Source organism: Micromys minutus, assembly GCF_963924665.1.
Source record: "Micromys minutus genome assembly, chromosome: 7".
Taxonomy (NCBI): Eukaryota; Metazoa; Chordata; class Mammalia; order Rodentia; family Muridae; genus Micromys; species Micromys minutus.
In genome coordinates this window covers 71058039-71081241 of record NC_137976.1, presented here as the reverse complement: position 1 = coordinate 71081241, position 23203 = coordinate 71058039, and the positions used below count along the sequence as shown (strand labels likewise).

Sequence of the window (23203 nt, the reverse complement as noted above, 5' to 3'; positions counted from 1 at the left end):
TTTTAAAAAAGTTGGTACTGTTTAAAACTTACATACACAGTAATAGCTCTGCATTTCAAATGTATGAGAACACTAAAATCCTACAAACAAATCAGTGTCCTGGATAGTTTTATGTCAACTTGATACAAGCTAAAAGTCATCTGAGAGGAGGGAAGCCTCCTAAGATGGTCCTGAAGGCAAGCCTGTGAGACATTTCTGTGCTTCTCTTAGTATGTCCACAACCACCAGACAGTGGCATCAGAGTTACCCGTCTTGGTTCTGTGCCAACTCTTCTGAGGGAAGTCAGAGTCCTGAGCCTGGGCCTCCTGCTCCTTCTGGGTTGTAAGAATTACTGAGTACTGAAGATGAGACACAGCTCACTGACCACGCCACAGACTGAACACTTGATAGAACCACATACCGTGGAGCCATCAGTATTATATTTATAATGTATATACTAATGTATGATAATTTCAGGGGCTTTCCAGGGAGACGGAGCATTACAGATGAGGTGTAAGGTCTACAGTGCAAAGACAAGGCGAAAAAGCACGGAGGCTCCTGCAGGCAATGGCGGCTTAGAGGGACGTACAGAAGGTGAGTTAAGACCAGACCATGTCAAAGTTTAGAGAACCTGGGTGAGAAGTCTGGCGCCCCTCTATGGTCACTGCTTTGGTTTTGGGCAACTCTTATGTGTGAATAAGTCACTGAAGTGCATGTGCTCTCTGGCCTATGTCACGGCTTATGTGCCATAGAAGAGTAAGAGCACGCCTGGGGCACAGGGGCCTGTCTGATCAGCACTCGCCAGAACTAAGTCGCCATAGCTGCTTGGTGAATGCCCAGGAACATGAAGATGACAGGCAGCCCCTCCCCAGCCTTTTTTCTTCCCACACAAAGCCCCATGCCAAGTGAGAGCTTTCTGAGGAACTTAGTACCTGTCCCTGGGCCAGCACCATGATCCTGTCAGAGCCCAGGACGGTGTGCAGGCGGTGTGCAATGGTCAGCATGGTGCAGTCGGCAAAGGCTTCCCGGACGGTCTCCTGGATCAGTAAGTCCGTCTCCGTGTCCATAGCGGCTGTAGCTTCGTCTAAAATCAGAATCTGTTGCGGAGTAGAGGGCGGGTCACTCCCCGAAGCACTCTTGTCCGCCTCAGCTTACTAAGAAGCATTTCAGCATTCAAACCCTGTCCTGTGTACTATCTCCTGCATAGAAGTGATCTATAGACACACCCACTTCCTCCCTGACCTTCATGTGTACATTAGCTTCTCTGGACTTCTCTGTTCCCCTTTGTTCCATCAGGGATGCAGGAGAGGGCCACGTGATGACGTCTCTTGCAGTCCTTAATCTGCTGGGTCTGCAATTTTATCCTTTGTCAGAAACAAAGTTGTCCTTGAATTCCAAGGGCTTGGGGGAAGTTAAACAAAATGAAGCCTAGCCATGGTGGCCCATGCCTTTAACTCCAGCGCTTGGGAGGCAGAGCAAGGCAGGTTTCGGTGAGTTCCAGGCCAGCCTGATCTACAGAGCGAGTTCCTGAGCAGCCAGAGCTACACAGAGAAGCTCTGTTTCTAAAACCAGAAAACCCCAAACAAACAAACAAACAAAAATACAAGGGCTGGAGAGATGGCTCAGTGGCTATGAGCACTGACTGTTCTTCCAGAGGTCCTGAGTTCAAATCCCAGCCAATATGGTGGCTCACAACCATCTATAACGAGATCTGATGCCCTCTTCTGGTGTGTCTGAAGACAGCTACAGTGTATATATTGTATTATATATTATATGTATATTATATATATAAAACATATATATGTTTTTTAAAAAATGAAACAAAACAAAGTGGACATGATGGGGAATGTGTTCAAAATATAATTCATACATATGCAAAAGCTTGAAGAAGAAAGGAGAAGCAAAGATCCCTGGGAACAGTGTGACAGCATTGTTAAGACTGAGAATCTGCTGGTTAGAAAGTGTCACTGGGCTCAGAGGCAATGAGCCTCAGAGTGTGGTGCCTGTAGGAAAGCTGCACCCCAGGCTCCAGCTCCTCGACACTGCCCACTTCACATCAGCCACCATGCAGCTCACCTTACAGTGACGCAGCAGGGCCCTTGCTATGCACAACAGCTGCCTTTCCCCAACAGAGAAGTTGTCCCCGTTCTCCATTACTTCAGATTCAAGTTTCAGAGGTAGCTGGGCAATCTAGAAAGACACCAGAGGTTACAGGGTAAAGATACAAACCAAACCTTTCAGAACCCACAGTAATCTCATATTTAGGAGGCTAAGGCAGGAATACTGGAAGTTCAAGTCAGCATGTACTATACAGTGAGACACTATCTTTACACACACACACACACACACACACACACACACACACACATACACACACAAACACATGCACACACACACACACCCTCCACTTCCCACCATCTAACCCATGCACGAGAAGAAAGAAAATATTCTGAACAGATGAAAAAGAATTACTCTGGCTCATCTGAAATACCTACGTGGTCACACATGTATAAGAATCTATATTATCTAGGGCAGTTCAAGTTTGCAATATGTAATTCTGTTAATTTCCATCCCATGAAAATATCTCAGAAATGTAAAATCCTATTAGATGGTGGGTCCTTAGGTTTGGTTCTAAAATACAGTTTTATAAGAAATGGAGGTTGTACTGGCTGGTTTTGTGTCAACTTGACACAAGCTTCAGTGATCATGGAGAAAGGAGCCTCCTTGAGAAAATGCCTCCATGAGATCCAGCTGTAAGGCATTTTCTCTGCTAGTGATTAAGGGGGGAGGGCCCAGCCCATTGTGGGTTGTGACATCCCTGGGATGGTAGTCTTGGGTTCTATAAAAAAAGCAAGCTGAGTACACTTAGACATTAAATCATTAATAACTCAAGAGCTAAGAAGATAGCCTTGTGGCAATTTTTGGTATTTTAAAATCATTATGTTTAATCTTTACACACCGAGAAAACTTTGACTATTTCCATGTTACATTTTGTTTTACATGTACTTTATGCTTATGGTAACTAGTAAAATTTCAATGCATACAATCAAACCTTTAAAAAAATCAAGTACTGACAAAAATATACACACATAGTTTTATGCCAAAATGCTTTTAAAAATCTGTACATGTATTTTTTTAAAATAAAGTTGTAAGGGGAAAAAAAAAAGCAAGCTGAGCAAGCCAGTAAGTAATATCCCTCCATGGCCTCTGTATCAGCTCCTGCTTCCTGACCTGCTTGAGTTTCAGTCCTGACTTCCTTTGGTGATGAGCAGCGATATGGAAGTGTAAGCTGAATAAACCCTTTCCTCCCCAACTTGCTTCTTGGTTATGATGTTTTGTGCAGAATAGAAACCCTAACTAACCCAAATTGGTACCAGAAGAGGGGTATTCCTGTGACAACCTAACCATGTTTTGGGGAGGACTTTGGAACTTTGGGCTAGAAGAACCATTAGGTGTTAAGAGCTCTGTGGGATGTTCTGTAGGAGCTTGGAAGATAATGTTGAGAACAGAAGTTTGTAAGTGGACCCCAGACATTGGATGGTTAGAATTTGAATTTGTTTTTGATTGTGACTGTGCCCTGATATTTTTCCCTCTTGAAGGAAGAAAGTATTTTAGTGGAGCCCACAGTTTGAATTGAAAAAAGACTTTGAATTTCAAAAGAGATTGGATATTTTAAAGGGATTGAAAATTTAATATGTAAGAATTTATAAAGACTGTGGGACTTTTAAAATTATTTAGATCTTAGGGATAAATAAAAAAGTAAGAGTTGAGGCTTAATAGTGATATGTTTGTGTGTCAAGTTGACACGGTGTCAATTGTACTGGCTGGTTTTGTGTCAACTTGACACAAGCTGGAGTTATCACAGAGAAAGGAGCCTCAGTTGAGGAAATGCCTCCATGAGGTCCAGCTGTAAGGCATTTTCCTAACTAGTGATCAAGGGAGGAGGGCCCAGCCCATTGTGGGTGGTGCCATCCCTGGGTTGGTGGTCCTGGTTCTGTAAGAAAGCAGGCTGAGCAAGCCAGTAAGCAACATCCCTTCAAGGCCTCTGCATCAGCTCCTGCTTCCTGACCTGCTTGAGTTCCAGTCCTGACTTCCTTTGGTGATGAGCAGCGATATGGAAGTGTAAGCTGAATAAACCCTTTCCTCCCCAACTTGCTTCTTGGTTATGATGTTTTGTGCAGAATAGAAACCCTAACTAACCCAAATTGGTACCAGAAGAGGGGTATTCCTGTGACAACCTAACCATGTTTTGGGGAGGACTTTGGAACTTTGGGCTAGAAGAACCATTAGGTGTTAAGAGCTCTGTGGGATGTTCTGTAGGAGCTTGGAAGATAATGTTGAGAACAGAAGTTTGTAAGTGGACCCCAGACATTGGATGGTTAGAATTTGAATTTGTTTTTGATTGTGACTGTGCCCTGATATTTTTCCCTCTTGAAGGAAGAAAGTATTTTAGTGGAGCCCACAGTTTGAATTGAAAAAAGACTTTGAATTTCAAAAGAGATTGGATATTTTAAAGGGATTGAAAATTTAATATGTAAGAATTTATAAAGACTGTGGGACTTTTAAAATTATTTAGATCTTAGGGATAAATAAAAAAGTAAGAGTTGAGGCTTAATAGTGATATGTTTGTGTGTCAAGTTGACACGGTGTCAATTGTACTGGCTGGTTTTGTGTCAACTTGACACAAGCTGGAGTTATCACAGAGAAAGGAGCCTCAGTTGAGGAAATGCCTCCATGAGATCCAGCTGTAAGGCATTTTCTCAATTAGTGATCAAGGGGGGAGGGCCCAGCCATTGTGGGCAGTGCCATCCTGGGCTGGTAAACCTGGGTTCTATAAGAAAGCAGGCTGAGCAAGCAAGCCATGGGAAGCAAGCCAGTAAGTAACATCCCTTCATGGCCTCTGCATCAGCTCCTGCCTCCAAGTTTCTGCCCTGTGTGAGTTCCAGTCCTGACTTCCTTTAGTGATGAATAGCAATGTGGAAGTGTAAGCTGAAATTTTTCCTCCCCAGCTTGCTTCTTGATCATAATGTTTTGTGCAGGAATAGAAACCCTGGCTAAGATGGAGTCTCACTCCCAAACTTCAAAGCCTGGCCCACATTGGCAATCTTTTCTTTTTCTAAGCATCATGGAATCTCTTCTTCATGAGACTGAGGTTATTCTATGAAAAATGGAAGCAAGACTCATCTAAATGCCCTGGGCAGTGGATACTGAATTCAGGCTACAGTTCCACCCAAGACCAGCAGTGCCCATCTACATACTGGTAACTGACAAGGGTCTGCTGGGTTGCTCCATTACATCTGTGATCATTGCACATATAGAATCAGCCATAAATTGTAGACCTTTTGTGCATACAGAATCTATTAAGTTCTGACTAGCCATCATTAGTATATTCTCAGTCAATGGTGAGTACGGTGCCAATATGGCCATGAGCAGTATGGGAGGTAGGGCTCAGAGACCAACTTCAAATTTTTGTTTATTACATTTATTTGTGTATATGTATGTTTGTTTGAGAGTATGTGTGCCTGTATGTATGTATGAGTTACTGTGTGTATATATGTGTATTATGTATAAGTATGTGTACTTCCCTGTGTGTGTATTTGTGACTGTATATGTATATGTGTATACATATGTGTGGGGGGGGAGGAAGGGAGGGAGGGAGGGAGGGAGAGAGACTGTAAATATGGCAATCAGAGACAACTGTGGAGTTGGTTCTCTCCTTTCTCCATATGATGCTAGAACTTGAACTCAGGTGATTAGAGACCTGGTGACAAGCCCCTTTACCAGTTGAGCACATCACTGCAAGAGACACTGACTTTGGGATGCATGTGAATTGCTGTGAACTCTGCTTAGAAGTATTCTTCCACAGACAGCCTGGAGTGGGAGGAAAGGATGGCTGCTAACGAGAGGGAGCCAGACAGAAGGCAGCACACCCACATTCCCAGCCTTGTGATGTCAGGGCGACCCTCACTCTGTCCCACTTACACATTCCTTCATGTGTGTTCTCTCTAGAGCATCCCAGATCTGGTCTTCCGTGTACTGGTTGAAAGGGTCCAGGTTTGACCTAGGGAGAATAATGGAAACTATCAGAGGTCAATGTTTAACAGACCACACTTGGTTTTGTTTGAGACAGGGTTTCTCTTTGTACTCCTGCTGTTGTGACACTCACTCCGCCGGCCTGACCAAGCTGGCTTCGAACTCAGAGACTCGCCTGCTTCTGCCTCCCAAGTGCTGGGATTAAAGGTGTGCACCACCGCCACCGCCTGGCAACAAACCACATTTTAATGGCTGGCTGTGGTTAAACAGCACACACAGAAAACTGGGCATCAACTCTGAAGGTCACAGGCCCCCATGGAGTCACAGGACAACACCTGAGATTGGGACTCCATGTTTTATAAAACGTAACTTAAAGTTTATTATTATTACTCAAGGTAAGTTAGCTGTAAAATTTATAAATGTACGTATGAAAACACAAAAGAAACACCAGTGTATTTTAATCACCTCTGACACCTGGAAACATGATTTCCTTCAGCTATTCCTCTTTATGTACACACGTAGAAAATGCCTTCTTTTTTCTCCCTTGTTATCTGGGAACTTCATGTAAGTATTTTGGTCACACTCTGGCTGTTTGCTCTGACTCCTCCCAGATCCAAGCCCCTCACAACCCAGCCAACTATGTCCTTTAAAACCCCATCAAGTACAATTTGTGTTTCCCACATACTCCTGGATGTATAGCTTCCACTGGAGAATGGTCTCCCAGCAATGCCCACCACCCTCTCCACACTGAAACTTTGTCTGGCTTGAGCTTGCCTAGGTCTTGTGTATCCTGTTTCAACTGCTGTTAATTCCTATGTGTAACTACCCCGCTACGTGCAGAAAACATTGTTTCCTGTAGTCATCCTGTGGCTCTTACAATCTTTCTTCCCCTTCTGAGCCTGCAATGATCCTTGGGAAGAGATGTTTCCCATTTAGGGCTGAGCACTCTATAGTCTTTTATTCTGCAGTTTGATCGTTTGTGGGTCTCTGCACTAATCACCATCTTTTCTGATGAGGGATAAGAGATGGATTAATCTCCAGGTGTAATGATGAGTCGTTTCTCTAGGACCTATGACATGTCTAGCCACAGGTTCTCAGAATCAATAAAGATGCCATGTATAGGTTTCAACTTGTGGAACAATCAGAAACTGGCTGGTTACTCCATGCTATTAGGGTCACTACTGCACCTTGGGCATGTCTGACCAGACAAGTCTTTGTTGTATGTAGTTCATAGGGTTCACATATGAGCAAAACTGATGATTGCTCTGCTTCTCCAGTAGCATGTTCTGTAACTCAAATGGGTGGTGCCCTCAACAATAGTGTCATACCCACAAGTTCTGAGGGGCAGTCAAGGGTCTGTAATGACTGTTAGGGTGTGAGGTGAGGGACCTCACTTACCAACATCTCCAAAAGACACACTCCATTCCTTGCATTGGCTTTTTATTTGTTAGCCTCTGGTGTCCAGTAAGGGCATTTTGCCCTGTTATAGGGTAATTCCATTTAGACATTTTGTATATACAGGTGGCTTCATGTTTATTTATACTGGTGGCCATCTCCCTCCTCAGTCACCCCTCCCCGTTTCATCACTCCCATTTAACTCACTATACTGCTGCATTGCTCCCCTCCCTCGTAATACACCCACTTAGTTTCCTGATCTCTGTGGCTGTTTCTTATGGGACACACATATCTGAAGACTCAAATGAGAAAAATGTCTACGACATTTGTCTTCCTAAGTCAAGGCTACCTCACCCAGAATGACTAATTTCAGCTCTACCCATTTACCTGGAAATTTCACATAAAAAAATTAAGTTATTTTACACGATGGGTAAATGTGGTTTGTGCACTGGGTGCATGCTGGTGCTCACGAAGGCCAGAAGAGGGTGTTGGATCCCCTGGACTTAGACGCAGTTATATGCTACCACGTGGGTGCTTGCAATCAGAGCCGGGCCCTCTGAGAGAGCAGTCAGTATTCCTAACCATTGAACTGTCTCTTTCTAGCTCAGTTTCATTTTTTCTGGACAGCTGAATGAGAGTCTATTGTACGAATGAACCACACCCATTCATCACCCGTCTTGTAGTGAATCGAGCAGCAGTGAACACGGATGAGTAAGCGTCTCGGCCACTTCAGTTTTGACTTTTGAGAACTCTTTAGTTCCTTGCCCCATTTTTAGTTTAGTTTTGTTTTGAGACAGGCCTGGAACCAGAGATGCGCTACCTCTACCTCTCAAGTGCTGGAACTAAAGGTGAGAGTCATCAGGACCATCAGGACCAGCTTCCTGTGCCAGATTTTAAAAATAAGTTGTTTATTTTCTTGGTGTTGGGCTTGGGTTTTTGTTTTGTTTTAGTTCTTTTATTCTAGATATCTATTAAATATAATATGTAAAGTCTTAGCTAGAGCAATAAGACAACTGGAGGAGATCAAGGGGAAACAAACAGGAAAGGAAGAAGTCAAAAGTATCTCTATTTGCAGGTGATATGACTTTATACGTAAATAACCCTAAAATTCCACCAGTAAATTTCCATAGCTGATAAACACTTTCAGCAAGTAGCAGGACACAAAATTAACACATAGAGCCAGTAGCTTTCCGATACACAAAAGACAAAAAAACGTTCATTATCTTCTGTCAGTGGTAACAGTTGTTGCCTGAGTACCCGGGGCCTGGTGGAGTCTAGTCTGGAGCTCCAGGGTATGACAGCAGCAGGAGGAGAAAATGCTCAAGTACTGAGTGTCTGTGTGAGACTTTGTCTACTCCATCACGCCTTCACGGACGTGAGACCTGTAGGAAGTGAGGAGGGTTCTCTCTAAGTATGGGGCCTGGAAGCACTCAATCCCAGCACTCAGGAGGAAGAATCTGAGGTTAGCTTGGTTTGCATAACCAGCTCCAGAGCCAAGACCACAAAGTACGTGAGATGCTGTCTTTTTAAAACGATAAGACAAAAGAAGAAATAAAAGAAAGACTGGGTCATAAGGATGGGGCCTTCACGACAGGATTAGCATCCTCCAAAGAGGAAGAGACAAAAACTTACTCACATTGCTTTCCTGCATGAACACATTAAGTCCACGGAAAACGTGACAAGACGAGGAAGATGACCCCTTATTACACCCCACTCTTAGACTTCTCACATGCATGAACTGTGAGAAATCTGTTAGTTCGGCTTTCTAGGACATGGTATTTTATTACAGCCGCCCGATCAGATGAAGGGTCTATCTACAAAGCCTACCTTGAATGAATGAGTTCAAATGCTATTCTGAAGAACAAGACACCAGTTTTAAAGGCAAGTCTTGGGTTGTCCCTCCCGCTTTTGAAACTGCTAAACTTAAACAAGAAAATCAACATTACGTTTGGACAATTGTAAAATAAAAACAACCTAGTTCCTGTATATAGTTTTTATTTCCAAAGAAAGGCAACATGACAAGAGATGGACAGAAATCATGGAAACCCCTGTTTTAGGAGGCAATTTAAGAAAAAGATAGAAAAGATGATTTTCTTTTTAATTACTATTCAACACACAAGAAGGGAATTTTATATTAGATATGTTAAAACATATTTAATATATAATATACATATTTAAATTTCAGAAGAAAAAACATTGGAGACTAAATATCAAAAATGGAAAAGCCTGAAACATATCAAACTATGTGCTCGCCAAAGGAAGAATCAAACAGCAGCACTGCTCGCTGAAGAGGGGCAGCCTCGCAGAATCCTGCTTGAAGTAGACCGAGGTAGACAAGTCCGCCTCCCCCATACAGGTCCCCTGGTTTACTCATTTGGGCTGCACAGCGCCCACTGCCATGCATGACTGTGGCCTGACCTGAAACAACAGGCCACTGCTGGGCACAGCCATGTCCACAGGAAACGACCCAGTCACGAAGCCAGCGCAGCTGTGGCAGTTCAGCAGTGCTGACCCGAATGCGGCCATGGCTGTCAGTCTGTCTCTCACTTGGGGTTTGGTCTCTGTGTACTGCATTCCTGGGGACTTTCTGCATTATCCTCCATTGTATGTCTCTTCCCAAGAAACGTCTGAGTCTTTAGGAAAAAGACTCTTTAGGAAAGTCCTAAACTTACCTTTATCTGGCCACTACTTGGAAGTCTTCCTTAGGCTCTGAAGATTGTTAAGCATGGATAAGCACAGAGCTAGAAATTCTTTGGGGCACTTGCCCTAAGCAAACTCAAACCATATAATTGGTGTGGGATAAACAGAGACAACTGACAAAGCACAGCTGGCCAGGAGAACAGGCTACAGATTCAAGTCCTCCTTTTACAATATGCTTAGAGCTCTCTGAAAATGTACTTTAAAGATGGGGGAATCATACAGGGTATGACACAGAAAGAAAACTCAATAAGACAGACCGACTAAAATAACTTCCTACTTTACAGTGTAGATGTTAAATAATATAGTAAAAGGAGTTAGTGTTTGTTACTCATAAAAAACCAGTTCAGCTATTTTGTCTGGAATGCTTTCAAACTGCATATAATAAATAAATAAAAATGTCCTATAACAAGTGTGTTTGCTTTGGAGGAGACATTCTTTAGAGTCTTTGAATTGGAAGTTATAGGGCTGATAATGATAAAAATCTGTCCTATTTGTACTTTCTGTGATTGGCCTTGTAACTCTAGACATGTAATAAAAAAAAAATCAAGCACATAATCTGTACTTCTTGGATAATCGTTATTCTGTCTTTGTTCTGTAAAATCTGTATTAATAAATCAAGCAATCTGATTGCTGGTCAGTCAAGAGTTGTAAGATTCCCCTGACCTGTCTGACCTGTCACCATCTCTGTATCTCCTCTGTGGGCCAAAGGCTGGGGAAGGGCCCTGCTCCCTGCCCTTAGCAACCAGACCACAAAAGCTTTCATCTGTGACCTCTACACCTTTGAAAGCCCAAAGGCCCCAGTCCAGCGGCCATGTGTGCTGCTGTATGCTACGCTGCTGGCCCCACCTTGAGTTTAGAGTATAAAGTGAGAATACAAACTGGACTCAGGACCAAAGCCTTTCAGGAACTGCCCTGGCTTTTGTCTACCAGTGACATCTCTGTCCCACTCCATGGTGTCAGAGTGCTTATTCTAGGGATTCCCAAAACAGTTCTCCAGCAGCAGATAGAGTGGGAGGGGACCAGAGCTAGCAGGACATGAGGATGGACAACCGGGTGACAGTGGAAGCCAACAGGGGAAGGCACTACTAGACCGCATAGCAGAGGTGGCAGGACATGTGCACATGGGTGGTGGTACTCGTGACAGCAGCCACCATTTGTGCTCCTGTCATTGGCCAGGCTTGGAACTTACAGTATGCTTATGAATGTATTTAATCTACATCACAACAGTACTTAAAATATCCCCATTTTAGGAGTGAAAAAACAGGCTAATGGGAAACACAGGACCCAAGACGATGAAATTCCCACCCCATGTGGTGGCTCTGCCACCATGCAGTCCTGGCCAGGCTCTCACCTGACAGTGCCGCTGAACAGCACTGGCTCCTGGGGGATGATGGCCAGTTTGCTCCGGAGGTCAGCCAGGCCGATGTCACTGATCCTTACTCCATCAATCTTGATGCAGCCTCCAGACAACTCCACCAGACGGAAGAGGGCCATCCCCAGAGAGGACTTTCCTGGGGAGAGACAAGACACACAACAGTAGCTCTGTGAGTAACTCTGGAAAGAGGCTGGCTTGCTGTGATGGCTAACGTCGACATTGACTACCTAGCAGTCAAGCACCTAGGTGAGGCGTTTTCTTGATTTCATCCTTTGAGAGCCCCTAAATCTGGGCCACACCTTCTGGTGAGAGCCCACATGAAAGGACGTGGAAGAAGGGAGCTTTTGCTTTTTGCCTTCCCTCCCATGGAAAGTTCATCTATCCTGCTATTAAGATATTGCTTTGCCTATGTTAGAACTTAATTCCCAGGGAATTCCATGTAGACTGATGACCATCTGAAACACACAGCCTTGTGAACTGAGCAACTACCAGATTCTGTCATTCCAGCCATTGATGGATTAGCTAGCCCACACTTTATAAGTTCTGTACACATAGATATCCATCCTATCAGCTCTGTTCCATTAGAGAACCCTGACTAATACAGATTTGGTACCAGGAATGGTTCTAGAGAAATAGAATTATAAGGCTAAAATTTTAAAGTATCTTCTGGAATAGGCTTTTACAATCTGCCAATACTTAATAATTACTGAAGGCTCTCCTAGAGGCATGCAGCATGCTAGAAATGCATGTTGTGAACTATTTAAATAACCTATTGAGTTTCAATAACCTCCACCTCCACACTCTATACTCAGGTGTCCTAGAGTCCCTTCCAGGGTCTTGGGAGACGCTCCCTGACCACCTCAGCCACATCTTTTCTATAAATCAGCAGATCTAGCCTGGGACCGACAACCAGAGCAGTGGCCTAATGTGGGGTCAGGATCCCCCTTATCTGTCTCCCAAACCACAAGGCTCCCCCATATCATACTCAATCTTTCTACACAGATCTTACCACCCCACACCCCTGGCTGGAAACAGAAGCACTGCTTTTGTACCAGGCCAGTCTCCTCTGCCCACCCAAAACACCCCATCCAAGCACTTCCAACTTCTACACTGAACCCACCCCAATATCTTCTCTTCTCCCTGATCCTGTCCAAAATAACAAAGAAAGTATACATGGTCAGATCTCACCACAACACGAACACCAACAACAGGAGCAGTCAAGCCAGTATCTTCTCCACAAAACCGACCAGCCCCACAGCAATGCTTGCCCACGAGAATTACACAGATGAACTACAGGACACAGAACTTAAAAGAGCAATCAGAAACCTTCAATGGGGCTGGAGAGATGGCTCAGTGGTTAAGAGCACTGACTGCTCTTCCAGAGGTCCTGAGTTCAATTCCCAGCAACCACATGGTGGCTCACAACCATCTGTAATGATCTGATGCCCTCTTCTGGTGTGTCTGAAGACAGCTACAGTGTACTCATACATAATAAATAAACAAATCTTTAAAACAAACGTATCAACAAATGAAACCAAGGAGAACAAATGCCAGAAAAAAACACAGAGGCTGATGGAGGTGATCCAGAACTTGAGAATGGAATTCAATCTGGAGATAGAAACGCTGAAGAGAACTCAGGCTGAAATGAAGATGGGACTGAAAAACCCCAAAGCCCAACTAGGAAACTAAAAAGAAAGCCTTACAAACAGAACAAGTCAGGCAGAAGACAGAGAATCAGTTCTAGAAGATAAAACAGAATCTAGTATCTGAAGAATAAAATCCATCTATCTGCAGTCTATAAGAAACACAACTTAGCTTTAAATGTCATTGCCTCAGAGTGAAAAGATGACAGAAGAACCCCAAGGAAACATGACCAGGGAGCCATAAGGCGTCATGATCTTAATCTGACAAAATAGATGTCAAACTAAAACTGATCAGAAGAGGGGAAAATGGCACTTCATCCTAATCAAGGGACAGTTAGCCAAGATGACATCACTATCCTAAACATGCACACCAAACACCAGGGCAGCTGATTTCACTTAAAAAAAAAACTACTATTGGAGCTAAAGACACAGATAAACATCAATCCATCAATAGTAGATAACTTCAGTACTTAAAAAGAGGACATTATGGAAGAAATAAACTCAGAAATAAGCTCCCTGAAATTAAATGAAAATTAAAATACAACACAGCAAAAGTTCTGGGACACACTGAATAGTCCTACAAGGGAAATTTCTACTTCAACATGCCTACATTAAATAAATTAGAAAGTACACAAATGCTCAATGATACAACTCTGGCATAGCACACTTTCAGGGTGAGCTTGTCATCACGTGGCTCCATGTTCTGGATCTTTGCACTCTAGTAAGCTTTCTCATGACTCCTCGGATCAGCCTCCGTCTGACGCACATTAGCTGTTGTCCCTTCTACACTGACTCTTTTGCCAACCACAAAAGAGTTAAGAATGGTCTCAGCCTCCAAACCCTTAACAGCGGTTTGGGTGACTTCTGAAAGGGGAGTGATGGACCATCTAACTCATTCCTCTTCTTGCTACTCTGGACATTCTTCTAGGATTGTGATGGCTAATCTTGGTTGTCAATTTGATTACAACTGGAGTTAAAACCACAAAATGGAGGGCTCACTTGTGAGTGATTTTTGCCTAATTTAATCTTCTAATCCAAGTCTTTGAGGTAGGCACCACAAGATGGTTAATCCAGATCTTGAGGTGGGAAAACACACCTTCAAAACAGATCTAGTCTAGGCCATGTTCTGTGCTAGAAGCCAATATATTATATAGTAGGTAAGGACACAGAAGAAGGAAGTGCTCTCTTGCCTGCCTGCTTGCCACTGTCCTGTGAGCTAGCCCATCCCTTCACTAGCATTAGCGCCTATTTCTCCAGGATTTCAGCAGACACTGGGGAGCAGTTGAGACATCCAGCCTCATGGTCAGAACCACTGATGCCTAGACTTCTGTTCACAGCCAGCCATTGTTGGATCAGCTAGATTGCAGATCGCAAGTCATTCTAATAAATCTCCATTCTATACAGACTCTGCATTATGAATTCATTCTTTAAGTTCTGATACTCTAAAGAACCCTGACTAATTCAGGAACTCAGAACTAAAACTGTTGGGGTAAGGCTCCTTTACATCAATTAACTTTCTGTCTCATTAGGTCTTAAAAAGAAAGACAGAAAGAAAGACAGACAGACAGACAGACAGACAGACAGACAGACAGACAGAAAGAAAGAAAGAAAGAAAGAAAGAAAGAAAGAAAGAAAGAAAGAAAGAAGAGAAAAAAAAAAACACCTTAGAGAAATGTCTGATCCCCTTAACATCCTTCAGGATTGACGTGATTCTCTGGCTGCTATGGTCCTCCAAATGTAAAGAGAACTTCATCTGAGGACTGCTCAGCATGGGATCTGTGCCCAGAACAATGATGCTTCACAGAACATTCTACCCTGTCTTTTAAACGTTTTAGTGATGTTCCTCTTGGATCCATTGGCTGTCATTGTTAGTCCCACATTAGGACAATGGCTACCCTGGCTAGGTCCCCTACAGGTACCCTAAGGTCTGGTCCAGTCTGACTTTTTTAGCTCTTTGTCTGATTGTCTGTTTTCAAATGTTTCTCCAGGAAGGCAATGAGGACAACCACATAATCCACCACAGTCAAGTTGAAACTCTCCTCCTGCTACATGAAGTCAACACAACCTCCCTGAATTCCCACACCCTGAAGACAGACCCCAACAACCTTACTTTGTCCCTGCCCAGCAGGAAACAGCCAAATGAACATAGTATTCCTTTTTCTTTTGATGTCCTATGGCCTGGCTAATAACCCAGAAACCTCAGAGCAGAGATAACATCTACAGGCAGTTCCAGATACAGCAAGTTTCCAGTGAACACATCAAATAGGTCCTTTGGCATTTAAACCACTGAGACAGCAGGGAAACAGATCTTCCACCCCTAAATCTCCCCTTATTGACTGTGGAACACTAAGTCCTCAGCACCTACACATAGGATCTCCACTCCAGCCAAGAGACAACAGACCACCGCCCTTCACTGTAAGTCTCTCTCTTTTAGTTCCTGGTCTCCACATCAGTCCCACTCTACCTACTGCACATCTGAAGGCTTTCATCATCACCCGTTCCTTGTAGCAGACCTTAGGGTTGGAATGGGGCTACTAAACTGGATGAATAATTAAGTTCCACTGGTTTAATTGAGCCCCTGAGTGGCAGGGGCCAGGTAACACCACTGGCTGTGAGAAGGCGGTGAGTATACTTACCATAAAATGCAACATAAGCAAAACCATGTCCACAGTGGCCTGACCTGTCGGCAGTTTTATTTTATATTTATTTATGTTTATTTTTATTTTTATGGTGGAATGAGTCACATGGACCTTTGGTACTAGCTAATCAATCATGGTGTTTCTAAGTATGGTATACCTAAGAAGTCAGCTGCATTTTTTTCTTTGATCTGTATAAGCAGAAACATTCTTAAACAAATGGAAGAAAGACCTCACTGGATCACAGCAATAAGGAATCTTGGCCCATGAGTCAATATCTAGATTGGAGTCACTTTGCAGACCCAAACCCCTTGAATGAGAGATGGACAGGTCCCCAGAGGAAAGATCTTGAGGTTTACTGTTACCTTTCCCCTATCCTTTCCCAGAAGGACCTATGGCCTTTTACAAGGATACCTGTACACTGTGGGAAAATAATATATCAAACTTTCTGGTGTCTATTGAATACTGGTTCAAATTAGCATCTTGAAGACACCAAGAAACGTTTTGTCCCTCTAGTTAAAGTAGGAGTTTGTGGCAGTGTACTGGCTGGTTTTGTGTGTCAACTTGACCCAAGCTGGAGTTATCATAGAGAAGGGAGCCTCAGTTGAGGAAATGTCTCCATGAGATCCAGCTGTAAGACATTTTCTCAACTAGTGATCAAGGGGGGGACAGCCCATTGTGGGTGGAGCCATCCCTGGGCTGGTAGACCTGGGTTCTATAAGAAAGCAGGCTGAGCAAGTCAAGGGAAGCAAGTCAGTAAGTAACATCCCTCTATGGTCTCTGCATCAGCTCCTGCTTCCTGACCTGCTTGGGTTCCTGTCCTGACTTCCTTTGGTGATGAACAGCCATGTGGAAGTATAAGCTGAAGAAACCCTTTCCTCCCCAACTTGCTTCTTGGTCATGATGTTTGTGCAGAAATAGAAATCCTGACTAACTAAGAAGGCAGTGAAACCCTTAGATAGGCCAAATGGAAGCCACTGGAGTTACCTTTACTAGGGAAAATAATACACCAAAGTCAGAGTCTACTTGTTGGAAGAATGGGAACAAACTATTTGAAAGACCCAGTGGTGATGGTCACCACATATCTCCCTCAAGTGCTCTGTTCCAGGCTGTGCAAAAGACAGATCCCAGAGGGAAGACACAGATGATTTTAATCAAGCAAAGATCCCAACTGCAGATGCTGTACCAAATGTTCTGTCCTAACCACTACACTAACATCTCCTGCTGCGTGGTATGCAGCTATTGACCTAGCAAATGGCCTTTCCTCTGTGCCTATCCATTAGTTGGCAAAGCCAACAATATACCTTCACAGTTTTGTCTTAAGGATGTATTAACTCTCCAGCCCAGTTTCATAACTTAGCTTGAAGGGATATCTGTTTCTTCTAGAAATATCATATCAGTCCACTATACTGATGACGTTACACTGATTGTAGCAAGTGAGCAGGAGGGAGCAAACACAGGATTTGTTAGTAACACATATGTGCATCAGAGGACAGGAAATAAATACAACAAAAATGGAAGGACCTTCTACCCCAGTGGAACTTCTAGGAGTCTGGTGGTGTGGGCATGCAGATGCATTCTCTCCTAGATGAAGGATAAGTTATTGTGCCTGACTCCTCCTACCACCAAGAAGCACAATCCTTAGTGAGTATCCTGAATAAGAATGCCTCCCAACCCAGGCTCACAACCATCTGTGATGAGATCTGATGCCCTCTTCTGGTGTGTCTGAAGATGGCTAAAGTGTGAAGGAAGGAAAGAAGGAAGGAAGAAAGGAAGTGATCTTTGACGAGCTGCCATGTGCTGACCAAAGATTAAATCTGGATCATTTCCAACATTTCACCAGAGACCAGAGCAGTCCTTACCTGACCCTGTCCGGCCCACAATGCCTATCTTTTCTTTGGGCTTGATGGTGAAGGACACTTTCTTAAGGACCAGGGGGAGATTTTCCCGGTATCTCATTTCTGCATCCTCAAAGGTTACTTCTCCTTCCTGGGGCCAGTCGTGGGGAGGAGCCTTGTTCTTGATTCTGGCAGGTGCTTCCAAAGAGAGAGTCTGAGGAGAGAGTGAGGGCTTCAGATCCCTGTGGTGGAGCAAAGCTTATCAGAGAGGACAAGCACGGCAGCCAAGGCAGCTGCCACCATCCACTCTTGCTATAAAAGAATAAAAGGTAGTGAATGTTCACACCCACCAACCCAGACTGAGACACAGCACCTGGACACTACTATGGCCAGCAACTGCCTGCTTGCTCAGCATTGCCATGCCTAAGGGAAGACCTTCCCATCCCTCAACAGGTTTCACTGCAATTCTCTGACAATATTCCACTTGAGACAGAATTACATCACTGGCCTGAGCTAAAACGGAAGTAAGGTATTGACCATTTATTGAACATCTAATGTGCTGGCCAAGCCAAAAACTACAGACTGTACCAGCTTTGCCACCCACACATGCCACCCACAGTGCAACCTACACAAGCCATTTTGCCTCTCTGCTCCTTGGTTCCTCATTTCAAACTGTGCAGAACTGGTCTGATATGGCCCTGGGAGCACATGCCTACGTTAAAAGGCTGTTGTTAGAATGCACTGTGTAGTTCTGTCAGAGCAGCAATCTCCTGTTGCAGTAAATATTAAAAAATGAAAGGCTTATCTCTTATCAGCCCCATGGTTTCACTCCATCCACACGACTCCCTTCCCTGGCGGTTTACTCTACCTGCCCTACTGCCCCCATCCTGGGTGCTTCTTTACCCACAATCCCAACACAAGCACAACTCTAAGGCTCGATAGCTTTTCATACATGTTTATATGTCCAACTCTCAATCCACAAACCCACTACACAATAAACTTACATCAAATAGACAAAGACACAAACTGCCCTTCTATATGAGATAAAAGACTATAGAATCCTTAATGTTCAGAGCTACCTAATGCCAATGAAGTCCACCTGGATCCAGTTCACCCTGCTCAAGCTCCATCTTGGTCCTTCCCTCTGTTCTCTTCTCTCCCGTCCTCTCACCTCTTCCTCCGCCCCCTCTCTCCACCTCCCTTCCCCTGCACAACCACTGGCTCTCACCTTTATTTTACTAATTAAAATGGGAAGGTTCAGATGAAGTCACCTGACTACGTGACTAGGCAGCCCTTTGTGAGGAAGTGGAATTAATACAAATGCTGCAGGACCATCTACAATCCCTCAGTATTTCAAAACTTCTCTGGCAGGTAGTCACTGACTTCATACCATTAAGGTGAAGAGCACAGGGGAATATGCATGCAAGTGTGTGTATGTGTGTGTGTTCATGTGAGTGTGTGTGCATGCAAGTGTGCATGCATGTGTGTGTGCATGTGAGTGTATGTGAATGTGAATGTGTGTGCATGTAAATGTATGTGAGTCTGTGTGAGTGTGTGTATGTGAATATGTGTGTGCATGTGAGTGTATGTGAGTGTGTGTGTGTGAGTGTGTGTATGTGAATGTGTGTGCATGTGCGTGTGTGTAGAGGAATGAAGTCTGACACTGTGCTAGGGCTCCTGACTCTCTTCCAGTGAAAGGCTCATAGATAGCTACATTACCCACCCGTGCTCACCACGGACCACAACACTGTTTACAGCAGCACCAGCTACACATGCAGAACAGCTGTTAGCAGGTACATCACATTGGCAGCTCAACTTTTTACCAGAATAGCCATTTGTTAAGTTTAAGAAGTATCTGATAAAGCCAGGTGGTGGCAGTTCACACCTTTAACCCCAGGTCTCTGGAGGCAGAGGCAGACAGAGGTCTGAGCTCAAGGACAGCCTGGACTAAACAGTGAGTTCCAGGGTTTTAGGACAGCCAGGACTACACAAAAAAAACCTCATCTCAAAAACACAGAAAAAAGGAAAAATATCTGATAGGGACTAGCAAGACGGTTTAGCAGGTAAAGGTGCTTACTGCCAAGCTCAACAACTTCCACTGGGTCCCTGGAACCCATAGGTTAGAAAGAGGAAACCAATTCCTACAGGTCATTCTCTGACCTCTACATGTGCAGTGTGGCCCATGCACCACACACTAACTAAATAACCAAATAAATCAATGTATATTTTAAAACTCTTCTAAGTAAGCCACATATGGTGGAGTCAGCCTGCCTGTGAAGCCCACACTTGGGAGGCTAAGGCAGGGGGATCATGACTTCAAGGCTAGCCCAAGCTACACAGAAAGACCCTGTATCAAAAGAACAATGCATAAATAATATCTTCTGATAACCAAGGATGTTCATTTCCAAATGAGTGAAGATATATCTGCTAGAACACACAGTTGTCAATGAGAAAGTTCATCTTTTCAGAGCGTGAGGTGTAGCGTGAGGTGTTTCCTTCAGTGTGAGTAATGGTGTAAATGCTGTGACTCTCAGGGCACTTTACACAGTGGGTGCTCATGAGAAACAAGCAGCCCTGAGAGGCCTCATAGCCTCATACACTTCTTTCTGCATAAAATTGCTTGTAGAGCTCCAAGGAGGACTTGAGCAAGACAAACTGAGAGGCCCCGGCAGACGGCAGCAAGAACCAATATTCTCAGTAGCAGCCAAGGTATTTGTTTCTGTGGATATTGTGGATTAGAATTACCCACGCAGCTGTTAAAGGCACTACAGCACCTGGCTCGGGCCTCGGAGCTCACTGGTCTGCTGAGGTGACACCCACACTAATCTCCAACTGTGAATTCAGATGCAGATTTCTGGGCCCAGAGATCTAGTTACAGTCTAGACATGGGCATTGTAATGAATATTTGAAGAATCTCCTGTTAGTGTGGTATTAAAAATGTTCCCCAGTTATCTCTCACTGGTTAATAAAAGGCTGAACAGCCAATAACTGGGCAGAGGAGATAGAAAGGCTGGACTTCGGATCCTAGCCAGGGTCCCAGGAGAAGAGCTTGAGAGGCATGTGAGCATCCAGGAGAAGGGCAGGTGGAGAAAGAATGTCGCCATGGTTGGGTGTGAGCAGGAGTAACGGGGAGTCTGCCATGAGACACAGGTGTAGCAGAGCAAGACAAAGCACTCAGCTGCGTGGCTGAGGAAGTAGCTAGATAGCAGAGGGTTAGGAATACGTGCTCAGTTAATTGTGCTTAAAGCTTGTTGAATAAACTTAATAGGTCTCGGTATCGATTATTTGGAAGTTCTCTGGGTTTGGAAAAATTGCCACCTTTAAATTTCATCCTATACTAATCTCTACCAAAGGTTCAGCAAGGAATCCCAGTGGCCATCCTTGGTCAAGGACAACTAATCTAGACTAAAACTTAAAATAATATATTTTACTTTATTCTTTAATTTATTTCACAAACAGGGCCCAGAGCCCCCTGAACTGAAATTTACCTGGATGCCCCCTCCCTGAGGGTACAGCTACAAAATATTTCCTTCCAAGCCTAAGGCCTGGGGAACTTTGTAGAAGAGGGGGCAGAAAGACTGTAGGAGCCAGAGGAGCAGAAACTTTGCTGTGAGATTACGTCTCCTAGTAATATCAAAAGCTACACCCATAAGGTCTCACCAATATGGCTCCCCAAACGTGAGCTGAACAAGATGACACCAGCACACATGCCAAACTCCACAGGAGAGGCAAGGGAAGCCTCAACCCTACACAAAGAACTACGGGCAACTGATAAACTGGGAGTGGGAGAGGTGACCTTCCCCAGGGCATGCCAACTAGTACTCTTCCAGTACTGCCAACCAGTCCATCCCGAAAACATACATACAAGTAACATACATACATGACACTGTATGACCTCAATTAGACCAGATTAATAATTAAAATGATGTATGGTTTGTACTTCAGAAACAGGGCCCAGAGAGACCCCCTGAGCTGGAACGTACCTGGATACTTCCTCCCCGATGATACAGCTACATTTATATAATATATATATATATCTCACATATGCAATTACAATTGATGATAAAAGGGACCATGAACTTGAGAGTGGAGAGGAACATATAGGGAGTGGGGATGGATAGAGAAAAGGGAAAGCAGAAATATTGTAATTAAAACACAGTCTCAAAAATAAATTAAGTGTAGAAAATGGTATGTGGTGTTAATCAGTATAAGGAAAATGTTACATTAGCTTAACTCTAGAAAGCGGCCAGTGAACATGAGTTCCTGACCAAACAGAATTTATCAGTCTGTCCAGGAACTCCTATGGTACTATTCTAAGCTCACTGTTGAGACTGCTGATCCTCATGAGTGGGGATGAGACAGGTAGAGAAAGTGAGGCTCCTCACCCACATTCATGACAGAAAGAACAAGGAGCCAGAAAGGCCTGCCTCATCCTGACCTTTATGTAGTGGTTGATCCTCTCCACTGAAGTGAACCGTGCTTCTGTCTCTGACGCCAGTCTAACAGTGAACTGGAATAGTCCCGTTAACTGAAAACAAGAAACAAAAGCGGAGGAGAGGCTGTATCAGTACCGAGCACTCAGAGAGCTTCCTTAACCTGCAACACAGAACCAGTGAGTGCTCACACATGCCGCACCGATGTTCCCAGGCCCAGTGGTTTTCTTGCACTTTACACCACACCGGCTATCACATGGAACACAGTGCACGCAGATGTACCATGCTCTTGGCTTCAGTAGCACACGCCTGAAGCTGTGTAACTTGAACCACACACCTACTTTACCTCAGCCTGTTACTGGCAGCCAGAACAAATGGAGTAAGCAAGCACTGAAAACACTTCCAGGGAAGTGCCACAGAGACAACGCCTCAAACCGCAGAGTGGCACAGGCAGCTAGTAGTTCTAGACAGAAGCCTGGGCATCCCACAAAGACTCTTCGGAGTTCATTTGCCTTATTTTTATCTTTCCAATACGTTAAAAAAAAAAAAAAAAAAAGCCAAAATCACACAGCAGAACAGTAGCATAACAAGCTCCTGGGAACCAGAGCTCTCCCATAATACATAATCCACTTATAATCAATACTGCTTCGTGTACACTTGGCCACTCCTAACCACTAATAATCAATACTGCTTCGTGTACACTTGGCCACTCCTAATGGCTCCATTCCGCTTTGTGGAAGCAGAGCCCCAACACTCTACCATGATATTGTTAAGTGTTTTAGCTCATGTCTCTCTAAAACATAATGACCCTAAAAATACAACGCCTATAACACTTTACTGATGTCAAACGTCTTTAAACAGTCAGTGGTCAATTTCTCAGCTTTGTTTTGAGCTACTCAGGGACCTTTAATCACCTCTAAGGATGAGAAGGCCCATTGCTTATTCATCATTTTGGGAAAAGCAGATTTCTAAACAGAAAGTACATATAAGCAGCAAACAGGGGATGATATCACACTCAGAGAACTAGAAAGGTACCAGAGACGAGATGGTGGTGAACACACCTGTAATTACAAAGCCACGTTTACACGTTTCCTTATAAAGATAAGGTGTATCGCTTTCCTTTCTTTTCTTTGAGACAAGGTCCTATTTGGCTGCCCTGGAACTTGCTATG

At 44.0% G+C, this 23203-nt stretch overlaps 1 protein-coding gene across 2 annotated transcripts in view; it reads right to left on the bottom strand.

Annotated features, from left to right (window-relative positions):
• The window catches only part of ABCC5 (ATP binding cassette subfamily C member 5), an 86672-nt gene that overhangs the window by 3201 nt on the left and 60268 nt on the right, over positions 1 to 23203 (bottom strand). For both annotated transcript variants that reach the window (XM_080918910.1, XM_080918911.1), the window contains exons 24-29: positions 22038 to 22127; positions 17624 to 17813; positions 11459 to 11618; positions 5962 to 6040; positions 2056 to 2169; positions 912 to 1076 (exon numbers count right to left, since the gene is read on the bottom strand). In XM_080918910.1, coding sequence (XP_080775036.1) covers positions 912 to 1076; positions 2056 to 2169; positions 5962 to 6040; positions 11459 to 11618; positions 17624 to 17813; positions 22038 to 22127 — 798 coding nt within the window. The remainder of the gene's footprint in view (positions 1 to 911; positions 1077 to 2055; positions 2170 to 5961; positions 6041 to 11458; positions 11619 to 17623; positions 17814 to 22037; positions 22128 to 23203) is intronic.